Genomic DNA, 21,380 nt, shown 5'->3' with positions numbered 1-21,380 from the left:
AGTACTATGCCTTAAAATACCTGTGCAAAATTGTATTTGAACACACAAACTATGTATTACAGGCCTCACTACTCATGTATCACAGAAAGCAAAAGCAATGCCCTCTTATTTTCCCATCAAACTTAAAAGGACTGCAAACTAATGCCAAAGAAAAAAACATGAGACTTTTCCCCCATTTAATTACTTCTTCATCTTCCAAAGACAGAAAAGAAACATTTAGTTCAATCCTATATTTGCATCCACTGAAATTATTAATGCTCTCATGTTCCCGATTGTTGTATCTCTGGGCTGCCATCAATCCACGCCTCTTTTGGGGGAGAAAAGAAATAAACAGTGCTGGAATTAAAAAAAAAAATCATTTTGGGTTTAGCTTTAATATTGTCATGCTGCTGTAAAGCTGTGTCCAGATGTGGTACTCATACACCAGGCAAGTGGCACATACTGACCATTCAGTCATCACAGTTAGGCCTTTACCTACAACAGCAATTGGTTCTGCATGTAACCTAGAAGAAAACCACTTCTGCATCAGCAACTGCACTCTCATCTGTTCTAGCCTTCGTGCACACAGAATATATGCTACCTCGTTCAGGTTGCACCTGCCACCGGGCACAGGACATCCTCAAGCCCTGGTCTCAGCCCCAGCAACCGACCTCCAACCTCCACACTGCTCAGGCTCCAGCGGAAGCACAAGTTACGTGAATAGGCAAGGCAGGGCGCAGCTTTCGTCAAATCCCACCCAGCAGCACACCTGTATTGTTCTCCGAACACGGCTGCTGCCTCTCGGTCTGTCCCTCCCTAGTGGCAGGCAGCGAGCACCGGCCCGACCAGGCGGCAGCCACGGAAGTCCCCGGGAGCTGGGAGAGACCCTTCCCGGACCCGCACCGGCGGAGCGCGGGGAGGAGGCCGGGCAGCGGCGACGGGCGCGGGCGCCTACGATGCCCCCGCAGAACCGCACGGCCGTGCCGCGACCACGGCACCGGCAGATGCGGACGCCGAAGGCAGAGCGGGCCGTGCTCGATACCGACGACGAGGTCAAATGTACCCGCGCCTCGTCCACACGAGTTTTTGTTCACTGCTCCGCGGGGCCGACGGCGAAGGACGCGGAGACGGAACCGCCACGGAGCAGCGGGTGGGCGGGGAACGCGCCGGAGCCTCACCCCCGCCGCGCCCCCGGGGCCCCGCGCTCCCCTCGGCGCCGTCCCATCCCACCCCAGGGGCCTCGCTCTCCCCTCAGGACTGGCTCATTGCGCTGCGCGGGCTCAGCACTTACCTGGGAGTGGAGCTTTCGCCATTTCAGCGCTGCCCGCTCGCAGCCAAGCCGTCCTCAGCCGTGTCAGGTGCTCGCCCGCTGGGCGCTCCCGCACCCTGCTCTCCGGCGCCCCATGGGCTTTCAGCAGAGGCCCCGCGCCACCCCCTTGCCCTCGGCGCTGAGAGACGCGGCCGGGAGACGACGCCGCCGCCGCCCGGTGCCGCCCGCCCGCCGCTAAAGGCGCAGCCGCCGTCGCTAAAGGCGCAGCGAGCGGCTCCGCGGAGAGCGGGGGCCGGGCCGCGCCGAGCCAGCACGGGGACGTGGCTGCGCATACACGGCCTGGAGAAAGCGGCCGCGAGGTACGAGCAGCACCCCGGCCCGGGCAAGGGCTCGGCGGCGGGTCTCGCCTCGCCGCTGCCGGCAAGGACCCTCAGCCCGGAGCTCGCCTCGCCCGCAGCCCTCACGACACGCCTCCGGGGAGGGCTCGCGGCCCCCGCGCCGGCTTGGCGCCCCTCGGAGCTGCGAGCGCGCAGAGTAGGAGGGGGCTGAGACCCGCGCCCGCTCCTGCCTCGCACCGTGCCCGGCTCCCGCCCTCAGCTGTCCGGAGGCCGAGTGGCGCTGTTCCTACCCCGGCCCGTGGTGCTTGACCCTGCCAAGCCGCTCCTGCGAGTGGCTGCTCTGGATTTTAGCCGCAAAATTCCTTCGGCCGTTGCCAGGGCCCGTGTCAATGTTAGCGGCTAAACAACTGCAAAGCTACATTTTAAGTCACCCATAGGCAAATGGCTTAGAGTCTGCTGAAAGCTGAATTAGGGAACTTGCAGGGTTCCTCTTCAAGAGCCTCACTAGCAGTATGTCTCTAAAAGTAGAGAAGCGAACTTCTCCAGAATGCCCAATAAGCGGGAGAAATTCATCTTCAGGAACGTCTTAAAATGCAGCCCTTCTTGTAGCAATCATGGGAGGAGGCTGACAGAGAGCTTAGGAGGGATTGTATGTTACTACAGTGTATCAGAACACCACAAATAAAGGGCAGTGAACAAGTTTTGCCCCAAAAATCCTACAATTTAAGAACCGAGCAAACATAATGCAACCGAGTCCTAAAGCAACTTTCAGGCTCTGTGTCAACAGTAGCTTGGTAGGTTTAAAGATAATTACATTATTTGCTAGGGGTACTGCTTAGCAGCACATTCAAGAGCCACAGCAAATACCTCTGCGAACATGGCCAGTTAAGTGGTTTTGCTTGAGCCTTAAGTGGAATAGATAGCCAGAACACTCAGCAGTTCCCCCACTTCCAGAGCCACCTACAAGTAAACTATGGTTCACCTTCCCCCAGCGATGTGTGACACTGCTACTACATGCTGTAGTTTGCCCTCAAGCCACATTGCCTCTGCTTGGACGCAAGTCCTGTTTAAAAGATTTACCAAGGATTGCTTTCGCAAAGGTGCTACTGTGTCACTAAGCCACCAAAGAAAGCAATCCTAGAGAAAGACCATGAATATATAGAATCATAGAATATATTGTACTATTCCAAATGGATTCAGAGGGAAATTATCTTAAATTAAAACTGTGTTCAGTGACAATAAACAAGTGTTGTTTATTAAAAAATAAAACATCTTCAAAATACTTTCACACATATATATACACATAGAGACACTATTGCTTTAATATTTTGGACTTAGAAATCAGTTGTTTTAAATTACAGAAATTACAGAATATCGGCAAACTCCCACTTCAGCAGTAATACTTACATCATTACATTTGATGTAAATTTGAAGAAAACTGAAATAGCAAAACAGGCTTCAATAGAAACAAAGTTATTTTTAAAATATATGTTCTAATTAGAGGAAATAAAAATAATCTTAGAAGGTTAAAAATGAATGTGTTATAGATTGAACAATATTGGAGAAAAAAAATTGACAAATGAAACAGATTGTCATATTGTTCTCTGGATTACCTCAAGGGTTGAATTTCCCTAGTGTACTACATAAGTAATCATTATTCATTGCTCTGACTCCAGACATAACCCAAACTGGTACTCTGATTACGTGAAATAAGTTAATGCTGCAGAAATGCCAATTGCTCATTTATTTTGTTGTTCTTGATTTCAATGGGATTCTTAAGAGAAAGGAACGTGGGGTTGAAGCACTAAATGCTGATAAAAATGTAACATTTTAGACTAGTTTAAGAAAAAGATAGTAAGATCTCTTTCACATACTTTTATTGAAAGGTCTCGTTTTGCCTGTGCATTATGTACTAGAGTTACTCAAGAACTCCATTCTGAAGCCGATGGCAAGAGCCCAAGCAAGCCTGCAACTACAGCCAGTGACAAGTGTATGCATCTATTTGTGCTGTGCCATAAGAATCCTTCACTGGATTGCCACATCTCCAAAAGAACTCACCCAGTGCAGCATGTACTAAGATGATTAGACAATAAAAGGAAAAGTAAGGAAGTCCTTTCTGAAAAGGAAAACATTATAATAATGGTTTTATAAAAAACCTAAGATGAATCTTTGATGGAGATCCAGTGCAGAAAATCTCACAGGCTGTTAGGCTGAGGCTGACATTGATGGGGCAGGTGGGAAAGAATTCACTGCACTGGCTGCAAAAACTCCGACGTGAATACAGCTTCTGCATAGTCCTCACAAACATCCTGCAGCTCTGCTGCCACGTCACACAGGGCTTCCTCTGTCAGTTGCTCTGCAAGACTAAGGGAGAGGGCAAAAAAGGAGAAAGAAAAGGTTCAGAAAGTCAGATTTCAAATTCCAGTCTTTCACTTCCAAACCACAAAGATAGTTCATATACCTCTCAGCAATCTGCCATGGATCAAAACTGCCCACCACCTCATGAGAAATAAGCTTTAAATGATGCTTGTATCTGCTGTTATAATCCAGGATGCTCTTGAGCACGTTGCTTGGCACAGAGAGAGACACAGGATATGTTTGCTGTAGAGAATTCAGAGGCAAGGGCTGCAGAATGTAATTTCCAGCCTGCAATTTCTCCTCTGCTTCTTTATTTTCATCAATATCACTGGAAATATAAAATAATCATCAAGACAGAATTAAATTTTTGTCTCTTTTTGAAGTCAGTGTAATGAAAGCACTATAATGGAGTCACATAGATCTTATGCACCACAGCTTAGTGTAGTGCCAAATATTCCACTTACGTGCTGTCAAAAGGTTTTTCAAATAAAATATCTTTTTCCAGCTCTGTGTGTCTGATTAATTTGGTTATCTGAACTGGACGAGGTGATGTAAGTTTTTTAGCTGTTGATGCCATTTGTTGTTCTAGAAGGAAGAAAATACTATTTTATATTGGTTTTTTGAAAGAGAGAAACTACATCTACTGCAGGTTAAGTCCTCACAAAGACTTTTGTTTCTTTTAAGGAGAAGTCCTTCAGGTAAGTTAAGTATTCAAAGTGAGAAAAAATATAAATGCAGCTCAGTGTATTAAAGCTGAAGATTTTAGAAATACTACCTTTACTAGTATTTGTTTGCGCTGCCAGTAGGTACTTCTAGCAGAGAGACAGAAAACACCACTGTAAAAATAGCACAGTCTATTAAAATCAGTGGTAAATCCAAGACATGGAAAAAGAATCCATAAAGATTTGGGATAAATCTTCACCAGTCTTACTGTGAGATTTTCCAACTTGTATTAAGCAATACAGTTTCAGTAAAGTTGTATGTGATCCAACAGAAAATCAATGTAGCTTCACAGTGCTACTCAATCAAGCCATAGGATAAAGAAAAGGAATGCTGATAAAGTACTGATATTAGAACTATATCTTAGCAACTGCCCTCTGAAAGAAACACCTATGGTAAAAAATGTGTCTGAGCGGTGCTATTTGATCACACATAATCCAATGACCTGGATTTCAAAACACCTGAATTTAAACCTACAGATTATAGGGAAACCAAGTTGTATTAAGAAAGACAATTACCCATTTTGTCTTCCTGGGCCCAGAACTGGGAGTCACTGTAGACAATCTGGGTGACTCTCCTGCGGACAGCCTCCTGGTACATCTGTGGTGGGACACACATCAGTCAGTCAACCATGTACCTGGCAGCTCAGCTGTACTGATTATCACTAACAGCAAAGCAAGTCATGATCCTCCTTGGGCAAAGCAGGCTTATTTTGGCTGGACACGACAGAGAAAAGGGGTGGGGGATTGAAAACACATTTATCTTGTTCAAAATGCCACACTCAAATACAAAACTAATTGCCAGTCCCATGGGAACTCCTCCCATTTCAGACCAACAGCTCTCAGCCAAACAACTGAAGGGCCCTCTAGCTGCTCCTGCCCCACCCACACTAAATGAGAGCTCCAGTGCCTCAAGGGTAAGGACACTGCAGCTTCACACTTCCAACTGATTAACAGATCTCTAGAAGTAAATGGCACTAAACTGAGTAGCTCTTAAGTCACAATAAATTTCAGAGAACAGGAGGGTCAAAATGGAGCTTAAACCAGAAACTATGAAAAAACAGATTGAAGAAAACTTTTTAAGAAAGCAATATATGAGAAAGCTCAAGTAAACTATAGCCTTATGTATATTTATATAGAAAGATGAATAAAAGGTGCAGATAGCCATGTATTTGTCTGACTTCTCCATGATGCACTGTGAAATACTTTGGATTGCCAGAGTGTATTTCCTCAAGATGGTCATGCTACTAGAATACTGAGATTCGATAGCACACAAAAGGGAAAAATTCAAATTAATATTAAAATACTTTCCAATCTGCTAGACAATCAACATAATCACCATACTGATTCTCCCATTCCCACACAATGACTTAAGCCACAAAGTCTTGAGATGGGATGCAAACTCAGGTCTGCCAACTTTACAGCAACAGATAAATCAAACACTCAGATTCTGTTCTTACACTGTGTTTTCTGGAAGCACAAGCGCCATTCAGGTCTTTGATCTCAGACACTGATCCAGTCAGACCTTGCTTCATTTAAGAATGTAGATACTTACAGATATTATAATTTATGGACAGTAAATAAGTAATTTGCACTAATGAAACCAACCAAGACAGAAAATCTTACTTCAATTTCTTCCATTCTTCGCAACATTGACTCTAGGCTATGAGTGTCAGCCACAGTCAGGGCCTCAGTCTGGAGTCTCTCATGCTGATCCATGCTCCACAGTTCCTGAGCAGTATCTTCCAAAAGATCATCCAATAGCTCTTCACTCAGAATATCTGCATTTGTTGCAACCTGCTACTTAAAAAAACAAACCCCAAAAACAAATGCCACGTAAAACAAAAAGACACAAACCCAGTACAAGAAAGAAAGAACAAAACCCAAACCAAAACAAAGGCAACTTGCATTAAGTTGAAAAGAAAGTGTTTGTTGCCCCTTTATAAATGTTGAACAGCTCTCAAGCCATCATTCACTCAGTGGCATGAGCTTGCCTGTATTACCTGTTTCCTGTTTGATGGAGGCTCTGACCACTCCCATACCTTCTTCGCAGCTTTGTCTGCACACTGGGCTGGAGAAACAGTTCGTGACCTGCACAAAGAACAAATGACAATGTCATTCTGATACCTGGTATGACAACAGTAATTTAAAACACCAAAGTACATAAATGTATTTTTAGGAGGACTGTTGGGAGTGGGGAGAAGCTCATATCAAATCTGACACCCCTCATGAGAATTTTTAAAGAAAGTCATTACCTTAACTTTTGTATTTTTTCCATTTCTCCTCTGCAATGATCAGTTAGAATCTTTACTCCTCTTGAATTTTTTTCATCAAACCTTGCTTGTCTTCAAAAACAGCACAGTAGCATAGAGAGTTACAAAACGTACATTCTAACAACTAAGAATGAAGTAGTGTGATTTCCAGTATTAGTTTGGAAGAGTTACAAGAAACTTTAGAGAGAAAATTAATAGATTTTAAGACCATATAAGCCAGAAAAATCTGTTGAGAATGAGGGATCTTCAATCATGTTTCTGCTGCTGGCAAACAGAACTACATGCTTATACACAATTTCTGCCCTGAGAAATGAACTCCTCATCTTATCATGCATACTGCTGCCTAATACGGATCCAGCACCTGGATCTCCTTCTTCAAATGCCACCAGTCCCAAACCAACCTAAAATTGGAGACCCCTGTCTAACAGGATGTTGAACAGAATTTACAGTAAACAAACCTGCACTTTGTTATTGTCTGGGACAAATACATGTGTCTTGTCCTTCTGAAACAGGGAGATAATATTTACCTTCTTAATGCAGTTCTGGGAATACCCATCCCTCCTCCTGTGTTTTGTCAGTGCCCTGTCTTGCACAGCTTGGCCTTGACTTCCAGGCAGCAACTCAGGCAAAAGACTAAAGCCCTGGCTCTTTCCAGCCTTTAGGGAATGGGGCTGCTCTGGGCCAAGTGGGAAAGGAGAGCAGCTATATGACAGCAAGCTGCACTGTGCTGGACTGAAGCCAGGCCAACCTCTCCCAGTCACTAGCACAGATCCAGAAGCATTTCCACCAGGAAGCAGGGCAAAGGGGGGTGCCAGGGGACTGCAAACATACCGCTGAGCTGAAACACACCCAGGTGGAGGCTTTGTAGGCAAGCAAGGCATTTTGCTCTCCTTAACAGGTCGTTTGTTCTCTTTTAGTTGGAAAGCTATAGTTGGCTTTTGAAATTGGGCATGCTTTCCTGGAGGGTGTGCCCATCTTGACTCCAAAGATTTCAGCATTCCCTTAAAATTAACAAGATCACATTAAAAACACATATTCCACTTGCTGAATTTTTAAAGTATTTTGTATTCTGCTTCAGATTTTGTCTTGAAATCATGCCTGCTGACTTTGCTGCAGCTGATGTATGTGAAGGTTTTACAAGTGCTTTAAAGGGAAGTATAGCTGTGCCTAAACAGATAATATGCTTAATTCTACAACTATTATTTTTGCAAACAGTTCCAACTTTTCCAGTGTTGCTATTCATGGGGAAAAAAGTTATTTTTGATTTTTCAGAATTAGACTCTATGTTAACTATTCATAAATCCAAATAGAAGGTTTCCAAGGTAACGTTGTATTCAGCCACAAAACTATAATATTCCCACATTTATATTTGTTACAGGATCACTTAGACTCCTCTCTTCTATATGAATTACTGAAATGCTTAACCTTCCTGCCCACGATCCTCACTGATCACAGGGATAGGAAGGAGTAAAAGTTACATAAGCACACATCTATGTTACTGTGTCAGATTTGATTTTCCTAGTTAAAAGTCATACTCTGAGGAAAGAATGAAAGAAAAACACACTTATTAGCAAAATATAGCCCTAGTCTTTTAAGAATTGTTTTGTTTGCACTATGGAGCTTCTTTCTGGTTGCAAGAACTTAGCAGAAACCAGAACTTGTATAGTGCAGTTTTATCATTTCTGTCATCAATTAAGTAAGCCTGAGTAACTTATGTTCTCCTACTGACATTAGCACAATACTGCTGAGTGCATTTTTTGTGATAGAGGATGACCATAGGAGGAAGATACTTCAGCTTTAATTTCAAATTAAAGAAAACACGTTAATTTCAGACATGCAACTGGTTTCAGTGAGCATTTTCCTTACCAATTCTGTTCTGTTTCTAGTCGTAGAGTGTATTTGCAAAGAACAGTAAACACTGTTCTCGGAAAACATTTGCTGAAATAGTCATAACCACCAGAAATCTCAGGCAGATGACACAGTTTATCCCCCTAGGTATCCTAGCTCAGAATAGCAATATTGTGAGGAAGTGTGAAGTTTTGACAGTGTCTTATATTATGCAACAAATCCCAGAGCACAAGCAGAAGACAGCATAAATGATTTACCACTTCCATACCTGTGGTTTTGCAGGCAATAACACGTCTTTCTTCTTCAAAGCACCACTTTGAGGCACAGACTCTTTTTTTACAGCTCTAGCTCTCACCAGTGCATCTGTGCTTCCTTGCAAAGTGGCATTTCTCTCTGAAGTAGATGAGCCATTTTCTTCTTGGTATTTATTGTGTGATATATGAGTATTACTGTTTGCCTGTTGAACTGCTGAAATATATGCAACATGTCAGTGTTTATCTATACTATAAATAACACATGAACTGTTAACTCTAAGTTGAAAGGGGTAAGAATTGTCTTTTTTTCTACATTTGATACCTCTTTTATGCTAGGTATACCTAATAATGAACTTTTAAGCTCTACCATAATTTTTAAAAAAAAATCAAAGACAAAATGAAAAATTCTAGCTTTGTATTTCCTGACAAGTATTAAAGAAATTGTTTTTCTTACATTGTTTTGATGGACAGGAAGATTTGGGGTTTGTGTGCATATACATATTTATATGTATAGAGATGTTTGAAAATATACATATATATGCAAGTCATGGGGAAGCCTTTAGGGAGCAATTGCTATATGAGATCTAGACAGCGGTAACAAAGCATCCTCTTTTAGGCAGCAAGACACATGGAAACCATTAGCTATTTATATACTGTTACCCTGGACTGCCAAAGATAAATTTAGCATATGGAATTCTTCCTACCTGGGGGTAGTAGGGAATACTTACTATTCTAGTACAAACTAGCCTGAGGTATGAGAAAGTCACCACAAAGAAGAAAAATAGTTAATATAATTTATATAATAATGTAAGAACTTACAGTGGCTTTCATGAGGTGTCAAAATACTTCAGGTAAATTTATCTCACAACACCTTGAGAAAGAATAGCACCTTTCCTTTCATATCCAAAGCAAAAGAACAATATAGAATGCCAACTTTGAACAGTTGCATTCCAACATAGTGGTGAAAACTCACAAGTCTTCAGCTTAACCATCAGTTTATGTGTCTCTAGGTACAAAAACATGACTGTTGTGCACAAGCCGTTAACAGTAATGAACTGGCCAGGATAAAACAGCCACAGCTCCCAGAAGTAGGGAAATTGTACCAACCAAGGGAATTCTGAGCCAAAGCCACAGAATAACTTTTCAGTATGAACAGTTCAACCACCACAGCCTGGTTTCTGCCAGACTGATTTGCTGACATCTAACCAAATTCTGACCAACAATACCATACTAAAAAATTGAACTGCAGATTCAAGTTAAGTTCAAGGCAAGTTAAGTGATAAAAATGTATTTAGTTATTCAAAATACAAACCAGTCAAGAGACTCTTGTCTTGTCTATGCTGGCCCTTTAAGGTGAGATGTTTGTTTTCTCCTTTTGGAGACAGAAGGTGCTTTCTGGCTGGAAATGTCTCAGTGCTCCTTGGAGATTTAGCCTGAGAAACTGAGATACATTTCTTCACTGTTTTTGGTGTTTTCTTTTTTTCCAGCAGTGAGTTCAGATCCTGCACCAAATATTTAGAGTTAGTTACTCTCTCAGTAAACCTGATGTAATGAAAAGCAAATTCAAGACATTCTAAGCAGCTGGAGCTTTTTTGGTGTGGTTTGGTTCTGTTTGTTTTTTCAGGTGGTGATTATTTCTGATAGTTTGTTCATGTGGAAGCTTTTTCATATTATTAATTTAAATCTTACTGAGAAGGCTTACATTTCTGTGTTTACAAATGACTCCAACAAACCATTTGCTTACAGAATGTTCAAAAATAATTGAACACAAGGGCTACAGACCAACAAAAACTTCAGTCACGTGACTATGGTAATGCAGACACTTCTTCCAATGCTACATCCAAACTTAAACAACAACCTCCTTTCCTGTTCCCAGGCAGTTAGCATTCTTACTGGTCTCATAAGCAGGTCATAACACTAAAATGAAAAACATAGCTCTTACAGTTTTAACAGTATTTTAAGGAAAATATCTTATGGCTCTGGTACTGCTTTTTTAATTTATGCAGCAGGCAACATGCATCAGAACTTTTCTATTATACCAATGACATGTGTAAGTCATCAGATATCACTGAAAAAGATATTTGAAGGGCACAGAGCCAAGTAACTCTTGTACCCACAACTTTTATCTTCTGCGTGGACAACTCTGCACCCACCACCATACGGGATGCTCAGGTGCTCATCACTAATAATGATGACTAAAGCATGCATCCAGAGTAATAAACGCTTAATGCACACTTACGTATAAAATGAACTCTCTTGGTCCTGGAAATGACTAATGAATTAGAAACTGATGCTTTGTTACCACTATTACTACCAGTCCTCATTCTACCAGGACAGCCAAGAAAGCTAGGAACAGCATCAACAAGACCAGCAGCAGGTAGCTTCTGTGTTTAGGATGCACGTCTCTTTTAGACCACCATTATTTAGGAACATTAGAAGTACATTTTTATGTTAGAAAATACACCCTTTAAAAAATAAAAGCAAAACCAGTAATATATTCTGCCATTCCATGAGAACAATCTCGTATTTCACTACATCTTTCCTGCCTTGGCAAAAACAAACGTTTTTTCCTACCTCAACTTGCAGCAAAATATCTATGATAACTTCAGAAATGGAAGAATCCCCTTCTAGTTTGGCAGAGCAGAGAGACAGCTGACGAATGAGACTGCCCAGCTCCTTGTAGTGGGCAGGAATCTGCTCATCTGTGTGATCTGTAAACTGATTGGCAAACGCCTGCAAGGTTCGTACAGCTCCTCTGTGTGCTGCTGCCAACCTGGATACTGCTCGAGACTGGAAAAATGAAAAATAAATTAATGCTTTAATAACTACAGTTTCTATGGATACTTTTACTATTTGAAGAATCTTTACCAAAATTTCATGCAGAAACACTCAGGCTTGGAATAATTGATAGATATTAAGCCATTAGTGAGACAAAATAAAACAGGCCTTCAAGTAATTTACTCAAGATTCCTCACAAGAGTACTCCTATCAATGTCATGCTGACTTCATGTAAAACAGCCTGGGTATAATGGGTCATGATGTTTCTGTGCCAACACAGAACTGTAGTCATCTATAGTTGGCTGGAGCCTAATGTGCAAACAAGAATATTCTCAATTCTCCATGTTTTGATACAGAAGAAAATGCAGGTGATCGAAAAAGCACAAACAAACAACAGGGCAACACTGGCCAGACTGTAGGCATGATCTCAGCTGTCCCCCTGAAAGGTGCTGGGCAGAGGAGAAAATCAGAAAGAAGGCTGCTAAAACTGAGTGCCATCAACCAAGTTTAAAAAAAGCAGTCAAGAGTAGAACACATTGTTAATTCCTTGCAAAAAGGAATTAGAATGAAGAAGGAATTAGAAGCCATATAAACGCAGATGACCAACCACCTTCCTCTCATTTACTGCAGATGAGAGCTGAGAAGAGGGAAGCAGCAAAGGCATTATCAGGCCAACTGAGCCATTCTTCTTGGAGAATGAGACGAAATGTATAAGATACAAAGGAAATCTCCCTTCTGGACAGGGCTCAGCTGCACCCTAGACAATCAAGCTCAATTATCCAGAAAACTCTATCAGTAAGTCACTTAGAGCCTGAAGGATAATTACATCTTACCTTTTTAGTATGTTTGATTGTATGAGGACTCAGTTTCTCTAAATCGTCCTGAATTTCTTTTACCTGCTTATCAAGAAAGGAGACAGAGAGAAATAGAAGTCAGAATTAGTTCCACGTCCATAAATGAACAACAGATTTTCCCTGTAGCACCTGAGATTTTCCAACAGTGATGCTCACCTCTTTGTCCAGCCATGAGGGAAATGAGTCACACCATTCAGATCTAAACTAGAATGCCATGGAAGTTCAGAGATAACTCGATTGATTTTTCTCTTGTTTCAATTAGTTTCTGACAAATTCATCACAACGAACTAAGTTCCTATGCATCCCAGTTTAAAATCATGGTTCTACCTGTTGCTGGAGCACATACAGCATCCGAGCTGACCGTGCAGCTTGTTGCTGTCTCCTAGTGCAAAGCCGCTGCTCGTTTTCAGGATCCAGAAGTTTTCTAGTTCTCCCTAAAAAGCATAGGATACAAAGTTTTATATCTTAATTTAACCCATGAAAATCCCAATTAAGCCATGACAATAGACATAATTTAGTAATAAGCCTTTTCCACACAGAACCAAACCACATATTTGTGGGAGTTCCTTTAAAAGTAATGCAAGTTAGTTATTGTAAACTCTACATCCTGTTTCTGTTTAGAATTTGACTAAACAGTCTAATATAATATAACTCATTAGTTATTTAAAAAATCATGTGACCTCTCAGTTTTATGACAAAGTTGCGGATAAAGCACTCAAAATAAGGTTAAACCTCCTGCTGGTTATTACAAAAGAACCAACTGCTTAAGCTGACTAGCTTTTCTATCTTTTATCTACTTTTCAAAAAAATAGATGGTTCTCAAAAGTCCAGACATAAATACAAATTCTAATCCAACCCAAAAAATGTGGGAAAACAAATCAACAAACTAGTGTACATTTATATAACATAATTACTGTTCAGTCTTACACCTTTTGTAATAATTTCTTCAATTTTCTGGACATAGCTTCTCAATTCTTTTTGCAGATGCTGGACTTCCTGCATATTTTGATGTTCTTTTTTATTTAAATTTGGCTTGGGGTCTGGTCCTGGGTCATGGGTGGGTGGAGAGTCCAAAACAGCTGGTATTGGCTTTCCTTCCTTAACTACACAGAGATAAACGTTCGTGTCAGAGCTGGCAGACTCCCCCTGGGAAGGCTGGTCCAGCCCCTGCTGACATGTCAAGCGAGTCTGAGACTTCAGGGCATTTTTATTTTCTCGACTTGAAAACACTTCAGCCTTCTGCTGTTGTGATTTCTGGGTCCACAATGGTGTACTGACCACATCTCCATATACCTGCTGTTTTACTTGTTCTTTGAGACGTCTTTGTTTGATGTCCCTTTTTGCCAGCTGAACAGCCAATTTCAGTCTCTCTTCAGATACCACTGAGAACATCCCAGAGCTTCTCAGGCTGGGGTCCTCATTTCCAACTAGATTTCTCTGATCACTGGATGCCTTCAGTTTTTCTATTATAATTGGACGGGGGTGAGAGAATCTGAAAGCCAAGTTCTCTGGAACTGCTGGAACATTTCTATTAAACTGGAGCTGTTCAAAGTGAAAAAAACCCCTGATGTTATACGGAACACTATACAGATGATGCAACTCTGTAATGATGGCACTAATTTGGAATTGTGCTGAACGTAGTGCTTACAGCACACCAATGTTTTCATTTCTTGCTAAGCAGGGCTCACTGAGGTACATGTCTTTTCTGCTCCTTACCTGTTCACCACTGAGTAGCCTGGGGGTGGGTAAGAAGCTAGAAAGGAAACAACTGAATGGCTGACCCCAACTGACAAAAGGGATATTCCACACCCTGTGGCATCATGCTCAGCAGTAAAAGCTGCAGGGAAGAAGGAGAAATGGGAGACTGGTGACAGTATTTGTCTTCCTAAGTCACTGTTATATGTGCTGAATTCATGGAAATGGCTGAACTCCTGCCTGCTCATGGGATGTAGAGAATGAATTCCTTATTTTGCTTTGTTTGTGGACACAAAGAGGAAAGCATTTGCTTTCCCTGTTAACCTGCCTTTATCGCAACCCGTAACTTTTCATACTTTTTGCTTTCCAGTTCTCTTCCCCATCCCAACTGGGAGAGAGTGAGCAAGCGGCTGCATGCTCAACTGCCTACAGAGACTGAACTACAAGACAATTAAGAATAATTACGAATATATTTTGTGATCTCTACCCTTTCTAAAGGACAGTGTCAAGATAATGTGTGACAGCATGAAAAAAGCTAGTATGACACTCCCTGCTGGGCTGTCTCAGAAGTGGGTCAGAATCATCTTTTTGTTACAATCACAAAGAAAACCAATTCAGCATCGCTACAGACGGCAAATGGTACCTGTGTTTGTAAAGCTTTAGCTTCACTCCTGTATCGCTGGAATGCAAACGGATCCTCAGACACCGCTGTCTTGCTCGGTCCCATCGCATCGGCTTGAGAGCAAATCCCGCTATTACCCCTTGCTTTTGATCAGAGCTCTGAATGCGAGAACAATAAACCGTTATTTCAGGCTCGCAAAAGCCATCCCGGGTCTAATGTGAGTAAAAAAGGAACCAGCCCGAGGAGCCGCGGAGAGAAGATTGGGGCGGCCTCTCTACAATCGCCCAGGGCCCGCGGCTGCTCCCGCCCTGTGCCCTCACGGCGTCCCGGGCGGCACCGGCACCAGCGGGCCCCGGGCGCTGCCGCAGGGGAAACAGGAGGGAAGGAGGGAGGACGGGCGGCCCGGGCCGCGCCGGGGCCCACCAGGCGCCGTTCGAACCCGGTCCCGCCGCCGCCGCAGGGGCCGCCGGGAACGCGCGGAGCTACGGCGGCCGCGCGGGCCGGGCCGGGCGGAGCCTCCGCCGCTGCCGCCATGGGCTGGGAGGAGGTGCAGGTCCGCGGGTACTCGGAATTTGTGCGGACGGCGCAGAGCTACCACGGCCGGCCCATCTTCGCGCTCTTCTGCGGCGATAAGGACGCCGAGGGCAGGAGCTGGTGTCCCGACTGCGTGACGGGTGAGGCATGTGGAGGGAGCGCCCTGCCTGCGGCATGGGTCGTGTCGGTCCTGCGGAAGCCGGAGAGGCCCCGGGCGCCTTTCCGGAAAATGCCAGGCGGGCACAGTAGCCCCAGTGCCGGTCTCGGGCTCTAGGTGCAGTTTTCCCTGGTGAACTGAGCGGGCTGTGCCCCGCAGCTGCCGCGCTGCCCTTTTCGTTGCCCACATCGAACAGCACGGGGTGTTCGCGAAGGCTGGTACACGGCCCAGCAAACAAACTTGAGTCCTACGGGCAGATTCACCTGTGCTGCACGTGTCGAGGAGCAGCGGTGCCCTCCTCGACGGTGTTCGGCGGCAGCAGATGAAGGCTGTTCTCAGAAATCACCGCACTGAACTGCCTGGGCTTTACGTGTCTGAGCAGATATGAAGGTGCATTATGGCACCGTCACCCTGCAGAAGGGCGCCGTGCTGGGCTACCACACCCAGGACAGGGCAGAACGAGTGTTTCTCTTCGTGTTACAGAAGAAATTGGCCTTTACTCAAACACAAGTCCAGTCAGCGTTCAAACATGTAAAAGACTCTGAAAAACTTGTGGATAGCCAGGTGAAACCAAATACAGATCTCTAACTAAAGCAGACAAAACATTAATTAGCAGCCTTGCTGTTCCAAGTAAACCCATGTGATTCTGTAGCACAAGTACTAACAGATTTTAAAAATTATTTTCTAGCTGAGCCAATTGTGAGGAAGGAACTTCATAACCTGCCTGATGGGTCAGTTTTCATCTACTGTCTAGTAGGAGATAGAGCCTAGTAAGTACCTTTGAATGCTCACAAATGGGATGGGATGACTCTGCTCTGTTGCTGGACTGGTGGTTAACCTGTTGAAAAAACTGACTGAGCTGTTCTTTTCTGTAAGGAGTCAATAATTTTTGAGGTGTTCACCATCTCTGACATAACCTATCTGCATGCTTGTTTGGGGAAGGGGATTGGGAAGGTGTGAGGCAAAGGCCTTCAAATAATTTTCAAGCTACTTTAACTTCTAAATGTCCCTCTATGGGCTCTGCTTAATGCCTTGTTTCTGAACAGCTGGAAGGATCCCAACAATGAATTCAGGAGGAATCTGAAACTAACAGGAGTGCCTACACTACTTAAATACGGAACAGTAAGTCATGTGTTGCACGTTCTGAATCTACAGGCATTGAGATGGGGACCTGGCAGGAATTCAGAGCTGTAAATGTGTTAGTCACGTGTATTCTCTGAGAACCCTCTCTTGTTCAAGGAGACCAGAGCATTTTGAGCAGCTCTTCTGCTCCCTATTCCTCACTCAAACGGTTCTTCAAAAGAGAATTCTGTGTAATGTGTATAATAAACATGCAGTAAAGGAGATAGGTGCACTTGGCTCATAGTGCTTGAGGGGTTGAGAAACTTCTTAGCTACATATTAGTTAATGTTCCTTCTTTGCAGCTCCTCAACTTTTGAAAAATCCAAACACTGAACTACAGGAGTGAAACAATTTATGAGCAGTACACTCGACTCAGACTGCAGCTCAAGTTGTAACTTGTACATGTTAGTTAAATTAGCGGTTACTTTCTTAGAAATGCCTCTTGTAAGGCCAGAAAGCCCTCAGGAATGTTTCATTTGTTATTACCTTTCTTGTTCTTCCCTCACTCCCCAGGACAACAGTTGCTGGATATGGCTAATGTTAGTATGTACAAATGACTCTCAGCTAGAACAGGTTTTTTAATTATGAACTTTTCCTTTCAGCCTCAGAAGCTGGTCGAAGAAGAATGTTTTAAAGCAGAGCTTGTGCGTATGTTGTTTACTGAAGACTAAAGCCCTCACTAGTCAATCATTGATGAAGATGGTAATCTCAATTACTGTAGTGTCCTCTCAAGGAATCACTGACCTTAATTGAAACTTTCATGATTAATTACTTTGGACTAGCAAGATAAATGTCCTGAAATTCTGGGTCCAAACTTTACACTAAAATCTTACAACAAAAAAATGTATCTTTCTTTTCATGTCCAAATAAACTTGAGTTTGTGAATAACCTCTTTTCAAAGGAGCTGAGCTCACGTTAGAAACTTGGGATTAGCCTGCACTTACTGAAATGTAACTGCAAAGTTACACTTAAGAGTGAGTAAGGAGGAAGGGGAGAAACAGAAAAACTTCCTCCCTAAGCCTGACCACATAATTGCAGAAGCTGTTAAGATAAATTTTCAATGCCAAAGATGTTTAATGGCTTAGCTGTTCAGTCCAGGTTCAGTGGATAACATGATGGCTGACAGCTGCAGTGTCACTGATCACATGTTAGTGGTTAATAATTGGGAGCACCTGCTCCTACAAGGACAGGAAATAAAACATGAATGCACCAGAAATACAGTCTAAAAATACAAAAATTAAAACCCTGGCAGCTGCCAAGAGCTATGTTCTTACAATAAAAAAACAATACAGGAATAAATGGCAGGTGCCTCTCCAATACTCCAAGCAACAGCACATTTCCCCCCACACCCTGTTGTCCTTACATGGAGTAAGGATGGAATAAAGAGACTCCACGGAGTAAAGAGACTCCGGAGCAGTCACTGCTGCACAGGCAGAGGCCAAGATTCAAGGACGCTGAGTTTAATGGAAAACACACAGCTACAGTTTGTTTCCTTCTCTATCCTGCAGAATTTATCAGCACCTATCTCAACCCCACTCCCCAGACCTCACCCTGTACACTCCTGATTTCTATCTGTACAATGTACTGTAAGGAAAACTGCAAAACTTCCGTCAACAATGACTGCCAGGGAAACAGGAGTAACAACAGCTCAGCTGGGTTTCAAAGAAAAACTGCACAATTTCAACTTTGTCTAGCATCACTTCACCTTTGCTTGTCCCAGAGCTGTAAATAGCAGGGAGTTCTCAGTGACACTTTAAGACACACCATTATTCTCCAGGGAAAAGGCTTTCTAGGAACAGCCTTTAGAGCTACTTTTTTGTAGATACTTAGTAAGGAACAAATCTAGGTTTTGTTTTCAAAATCAAGAGGAATCAATAACTATTATAGTAAAGCTCTTACAAAATTGTCCATGCTACAAAATAAATTGCAGGTGTTTATTAGTCTCTAAAAGAGTTGATGAAACAAAAACAATTCAGTCACTTGATAAATTCAAATTAAAGGGACACACATCCAGAGCCAAACTTCCACAAGGGTTCATTCCTCTCCTGTAAATATTTCACTAACACAAAGTACACCTTATCATCACTACTGCATGTGCTTTTCATTTTACAGAGGTGTTGTTTTGTTGCTGCTGCTCGGCCAGTGCCTGCTGGAGGCGCATCCTTTTCCGGGAATAGTGCTGCCAGTGGAGGATCTGTTGCTCATCAATGAATTTGGCACACTGAGCATTGACCAATTCTTTGCGGAAATGTTCATACTGGAGCAGCTCTAGCATATGCAAACATTGAGGATACCTGGGTTAAAAATAAACACACTTTAATACAGGTTTTTGCAAGGGACATTAATCTAGAGTCTCCAGTACTTCTTGGGTTGTTATTTTAGTTTTGACTGATATATGCTTTACCCAAGTGTGAAACCACTTCAGCCTGCACACTGTGACTTGGTAACTGCAGCATCAGGCCAGGAAACAAGGAATCCAGTCCCATTAATAAATGCAAATTCCTGCTTGCTTAGAGTAGCTTCCCCAGTGGCTTGGTTTGATAGACCAAATCCATAGGAATTACAATGCCTGTTTCTAGAACCCAATTAAAAGAGATGACCAAAACCATTTTCCCAAAAACTGAAGGAATTTGCACACTTGCAGAAACACAAAAATCACCCCTTGTCTCATGTAAGCATCAATAACGCAAAATTCATCGTAAAATGCACTTACTGCTTTTTTACCCTAACATTGAATAGTTTGATTTTAAACCAATCGGAAGTGCAGACTAAGGATTTAAAGGAAGATTCTATGCAAAACTCAGGAAATTTTTATAATTTTGCCCACTGCTGCTACTTGTGGACTATTGGAAACAGGAAAATCTACATAGCATGTAACCATAATCTTGCAAAATCTATGTTGCGAGGAGGACAAAAGTAACATTACAGGCAGAAATGAAACCGTGACATGCTGCTGTACAGTATATACCATGAGGTCAATGCCGAACCATTAAAATGCAGAGACTTAAGGGAATTTAGCACTTACTTCAGATATTTTGCATATTCAGGTTCTTTCCAATAAAGTAAATATTTAAGATAATTTACAAAAGCTTTATCTTTGAAGTAGCCTCTTTGTGCAAGAACTGAAATAAAATGACAAATGAGAAACTGTCAGTTACAGATGGCTGAAAAAAATCTGCACACTTGAAAAGATTCACTAAGTCAAAACTTTCTCATTACAATCAAATTTCAATGATTTATAGTTGGCAAATAAAAAAAGAAGGCAAAATAAGATTTTTATGCCAACAAAACAATGGATTGGTCTCATCTCCCTTGCAGTTTGTCTCTTTCATTGAATGGAACAGCTTTTTGAAACAAGAAAATTTTGACTGTAGCATCAAAATTCGCACAGTTATGTATAGTACTGGAAACTATTTACATTAGTAAAATTGTGTTTTCAGATAAAGGAATGCTGTTTTGATAACAGACAGGAATTTGTTGTTTTCTTCCTCCACCAAATAAATGGGGTTTTTTTTGCATTCCAACCAAGAAAAGAATTTGCGTGCAAAAAAAAAAAAACACCTGTTAAAATAATTCTTTACAGACAACCTTTATGCTGTGAAAAACCATTTTCCTTGTTTAGCCCTCTCTCTATATTTAGCATTTATCAGTCACAACAGACATCATTAAACTACATTAACTCCTCCAGGTCCTGGTATTTACTTTAAGTACTCACAGTTGAGGTAATTTGGATTCGCCAGACACTGAACAAACTCCAGCTCCAACTGGAATCGAAGTCGATTTCCTGTATCATCTGATTCAAGGAAAAAACAGTAAGAATTTGATCCAAACAACAGATTGGAAGTAATCCCGGTTGATGCTACAGCCGGGACCGAAGCGGGTGGGCGGGGGCCACGGCCGGCGGCAGCCAACGGCACAGTGCGCGGAGCCGGCCCGGCCAGGGCAGGCCAGGCACGGGAGAGGCCGTGGAGGCTGCGAGCTCCGAGGGGCGCCCGCGCCCGCGCCCGCGCCCGTGCGGCGGCCTCGGCCTGCGCGGTCCCGTCAGACCCGGCGCTCCGGGGGCCTGGGCAGCTCCGACAGCGGCTGCGACGGCGGCCTCACGGGGCTGCTCACGGGGCTGCTCACGGGGCTCCTCCCCAGCCCCACACCGACACCGGCCCCACAGGCTCCCGCACCGGCCCCGCACCTGCGTCCATGTCCAACGCCGGCACACCGGATGGCGGCGAGCGCCCCCTGCCAGCGGCCCGGAAAAACGCAGCGCTAAGCACCCTGGGAACGCAGCGCTTCTTGCCTAGCAACGGCGGCGGGGGCGGGGGCGGGCCGCGGCGGGGGCGGGCCGCGGCGGGGGCGGGCCGCGGCGGGGGCGGGCCGCGGCGGGGGCGGGCCGCGGCGGGGGCGATGGAGGGGGCCTTTGTAAACGCTGTTCGTTCCCTTTCCTGGTCCCCGCCGTGTGCTGACACACGGTCCTTCGCACTCGTCCCTAGACGCTGACACGGCGCCCCTTGAACAAGTGCGGGTCATTTTAAGAGTTGGGTTTCCCCACCCCACGAGTCTGGCCAGAGCCGCGCACTGGTCGCAG

At 43.6% G+C, this 21,380-nt stretch overlaps 4 protein-coding genes across 13 annotated transcripts in view; 1 reads left to right on the top strand and 3 right to left on the bottom strand.

Annotated features, from left to right (window-relative positions):
* Positions 1–2,661, bottom strand: part of PITPNM3 (PITPNM family member 3) — a 46,650-nt gene extending 43,989 nt beyond the window's left edge. For 2 of the 5 annotated variants that reach the window (XM_063402999.1, XM_063403000.1), the window contains exon 1: positions 581–726. In XM_063402999.1, coding sequence (XP_063259069.1) covers positions 581–617 — 37 coding nt within the window. In that variant the 5' untranslated portion in view covers positions 618–726. Of the gene's footprint in view, positions 1–580; positions 727–1,270 lie in introns of those variants that run through there. The other 3 variants (XM_063402997.1, XM_063402998.1, XM_063402996.1) reach the window with 3 other exon arrangements.
* A 154-nt stretch (positions 2,662–2,815) lies between these two features.
* On the bottom strand, positions 2,816–15,243 carry KIAA0753 (KIAA0753 ortholog). Of its 6 annotated transcripts, none has more exons than XM_063403001.1 (15): positions 15,010–15,243; positions 13,601–14,213; positions 12,999–13,105; positions 12,651–12,716; positions 11,614–11,829; positions 10,352–10,541; positions 9,054–9,253; positions 7,769–7,938; positions 6,920–7,009; positions 6,668–6,755; positions 6,291–6,464; positions 5,184–5,265; positions 4,410–4,530; positions 4,049–4,273; positions 2,816–3,951 (listed from the first exon to the last, which is right to left on the bottom strand). In XM_063403001.1, the coding sequence occupies exons 1-15, from the start codon at positions 15,091–15,093 to the stop codon at positions 3,834–3,836; spliced, it is 2,544 nt and encodes an 847-aa protein (XP_063259071.1). In that variant the 5' UTR covers positions 15,094–15,243; the 3' UTR covers positions 2,816–3,833. The 6 variants fall into 6 exon arrangements, with proteins under 6 accessions (XP_063259071.1, XP_063259073.1, XP_063259072.1 ...); XM_063403003.1 differs by having other exon boundaries at positions 9,054–9,250; XM_063403002.1 differs by having other exon boundaries at positions 12,651–12,713.
* Positions 15,244–15,479: 236 nt separating this feature from the next.
* TXNDC17 (thioredoxin domain containing 17) lies at positions 15,480–17,689 on the top strand. Its single transcript, XM_063403015.1, has 4 exons — positions 15,480–15,662; positions 16,368–16,449; positions 16,726–16,801; positions 17,404–17,689. Exons 1-4 carry the CDS (start codon positions 15,521–15,523, stop codon positions 17,470–17,472), a joined length of 369 nt encoding a protein of 122 aa, XP_063259085.1. The 5' UTR covers positions 15,480–15,520; the 3' UTR covers positions 17,473–17,689.
* A 1,032-nt stretch (positions 17,690–18,721) lies between these two features.
* On the bottom strand, positions 18,722–21,117 carry MED31 (mediator complex subunit 31). The gene is made up of 4 exons (XM_063403014.1): positions 20,988–21,117; positions 20,517–20,594; positions 19,827–19,923; positions 18,722–19,095 (listed from the first exon to the last, which is right to left on the bottom strand). The coding sequence occupies exons 1-4, from the start codon at positions 20,995–20,997 to the stop codon at positions 18,903–18,905; spliced, it is 378 nt and encodes a 125-aa protein (XP_063259084.1). The 5' UTR covers positions 20,998–21,117; the 3' UTR covers positions 18,722–18,902.
* Between the last annotated feature and the right edge of the window lie 263 nt (positions 21,118–21,380).

Source organism: Prinia subflava, chromosome 8 (genome assembly GCF_021018805.1).
Source record: "Prinia subflava isolate CZ2003 ecotype Zambia chromosome 8, Cam_Psub_1.2, whole genome shotgun sequence".
NCBI lineage: Eukaryota > Metazoa > Chordata > Aves > Passeriformes > Cisticolidae > Prinia > Prinia subflava.
Note: the sequence above shows the minus strand (reverse complement) of the source record. Positions and strands in the feature narration are given on the sequence as shown.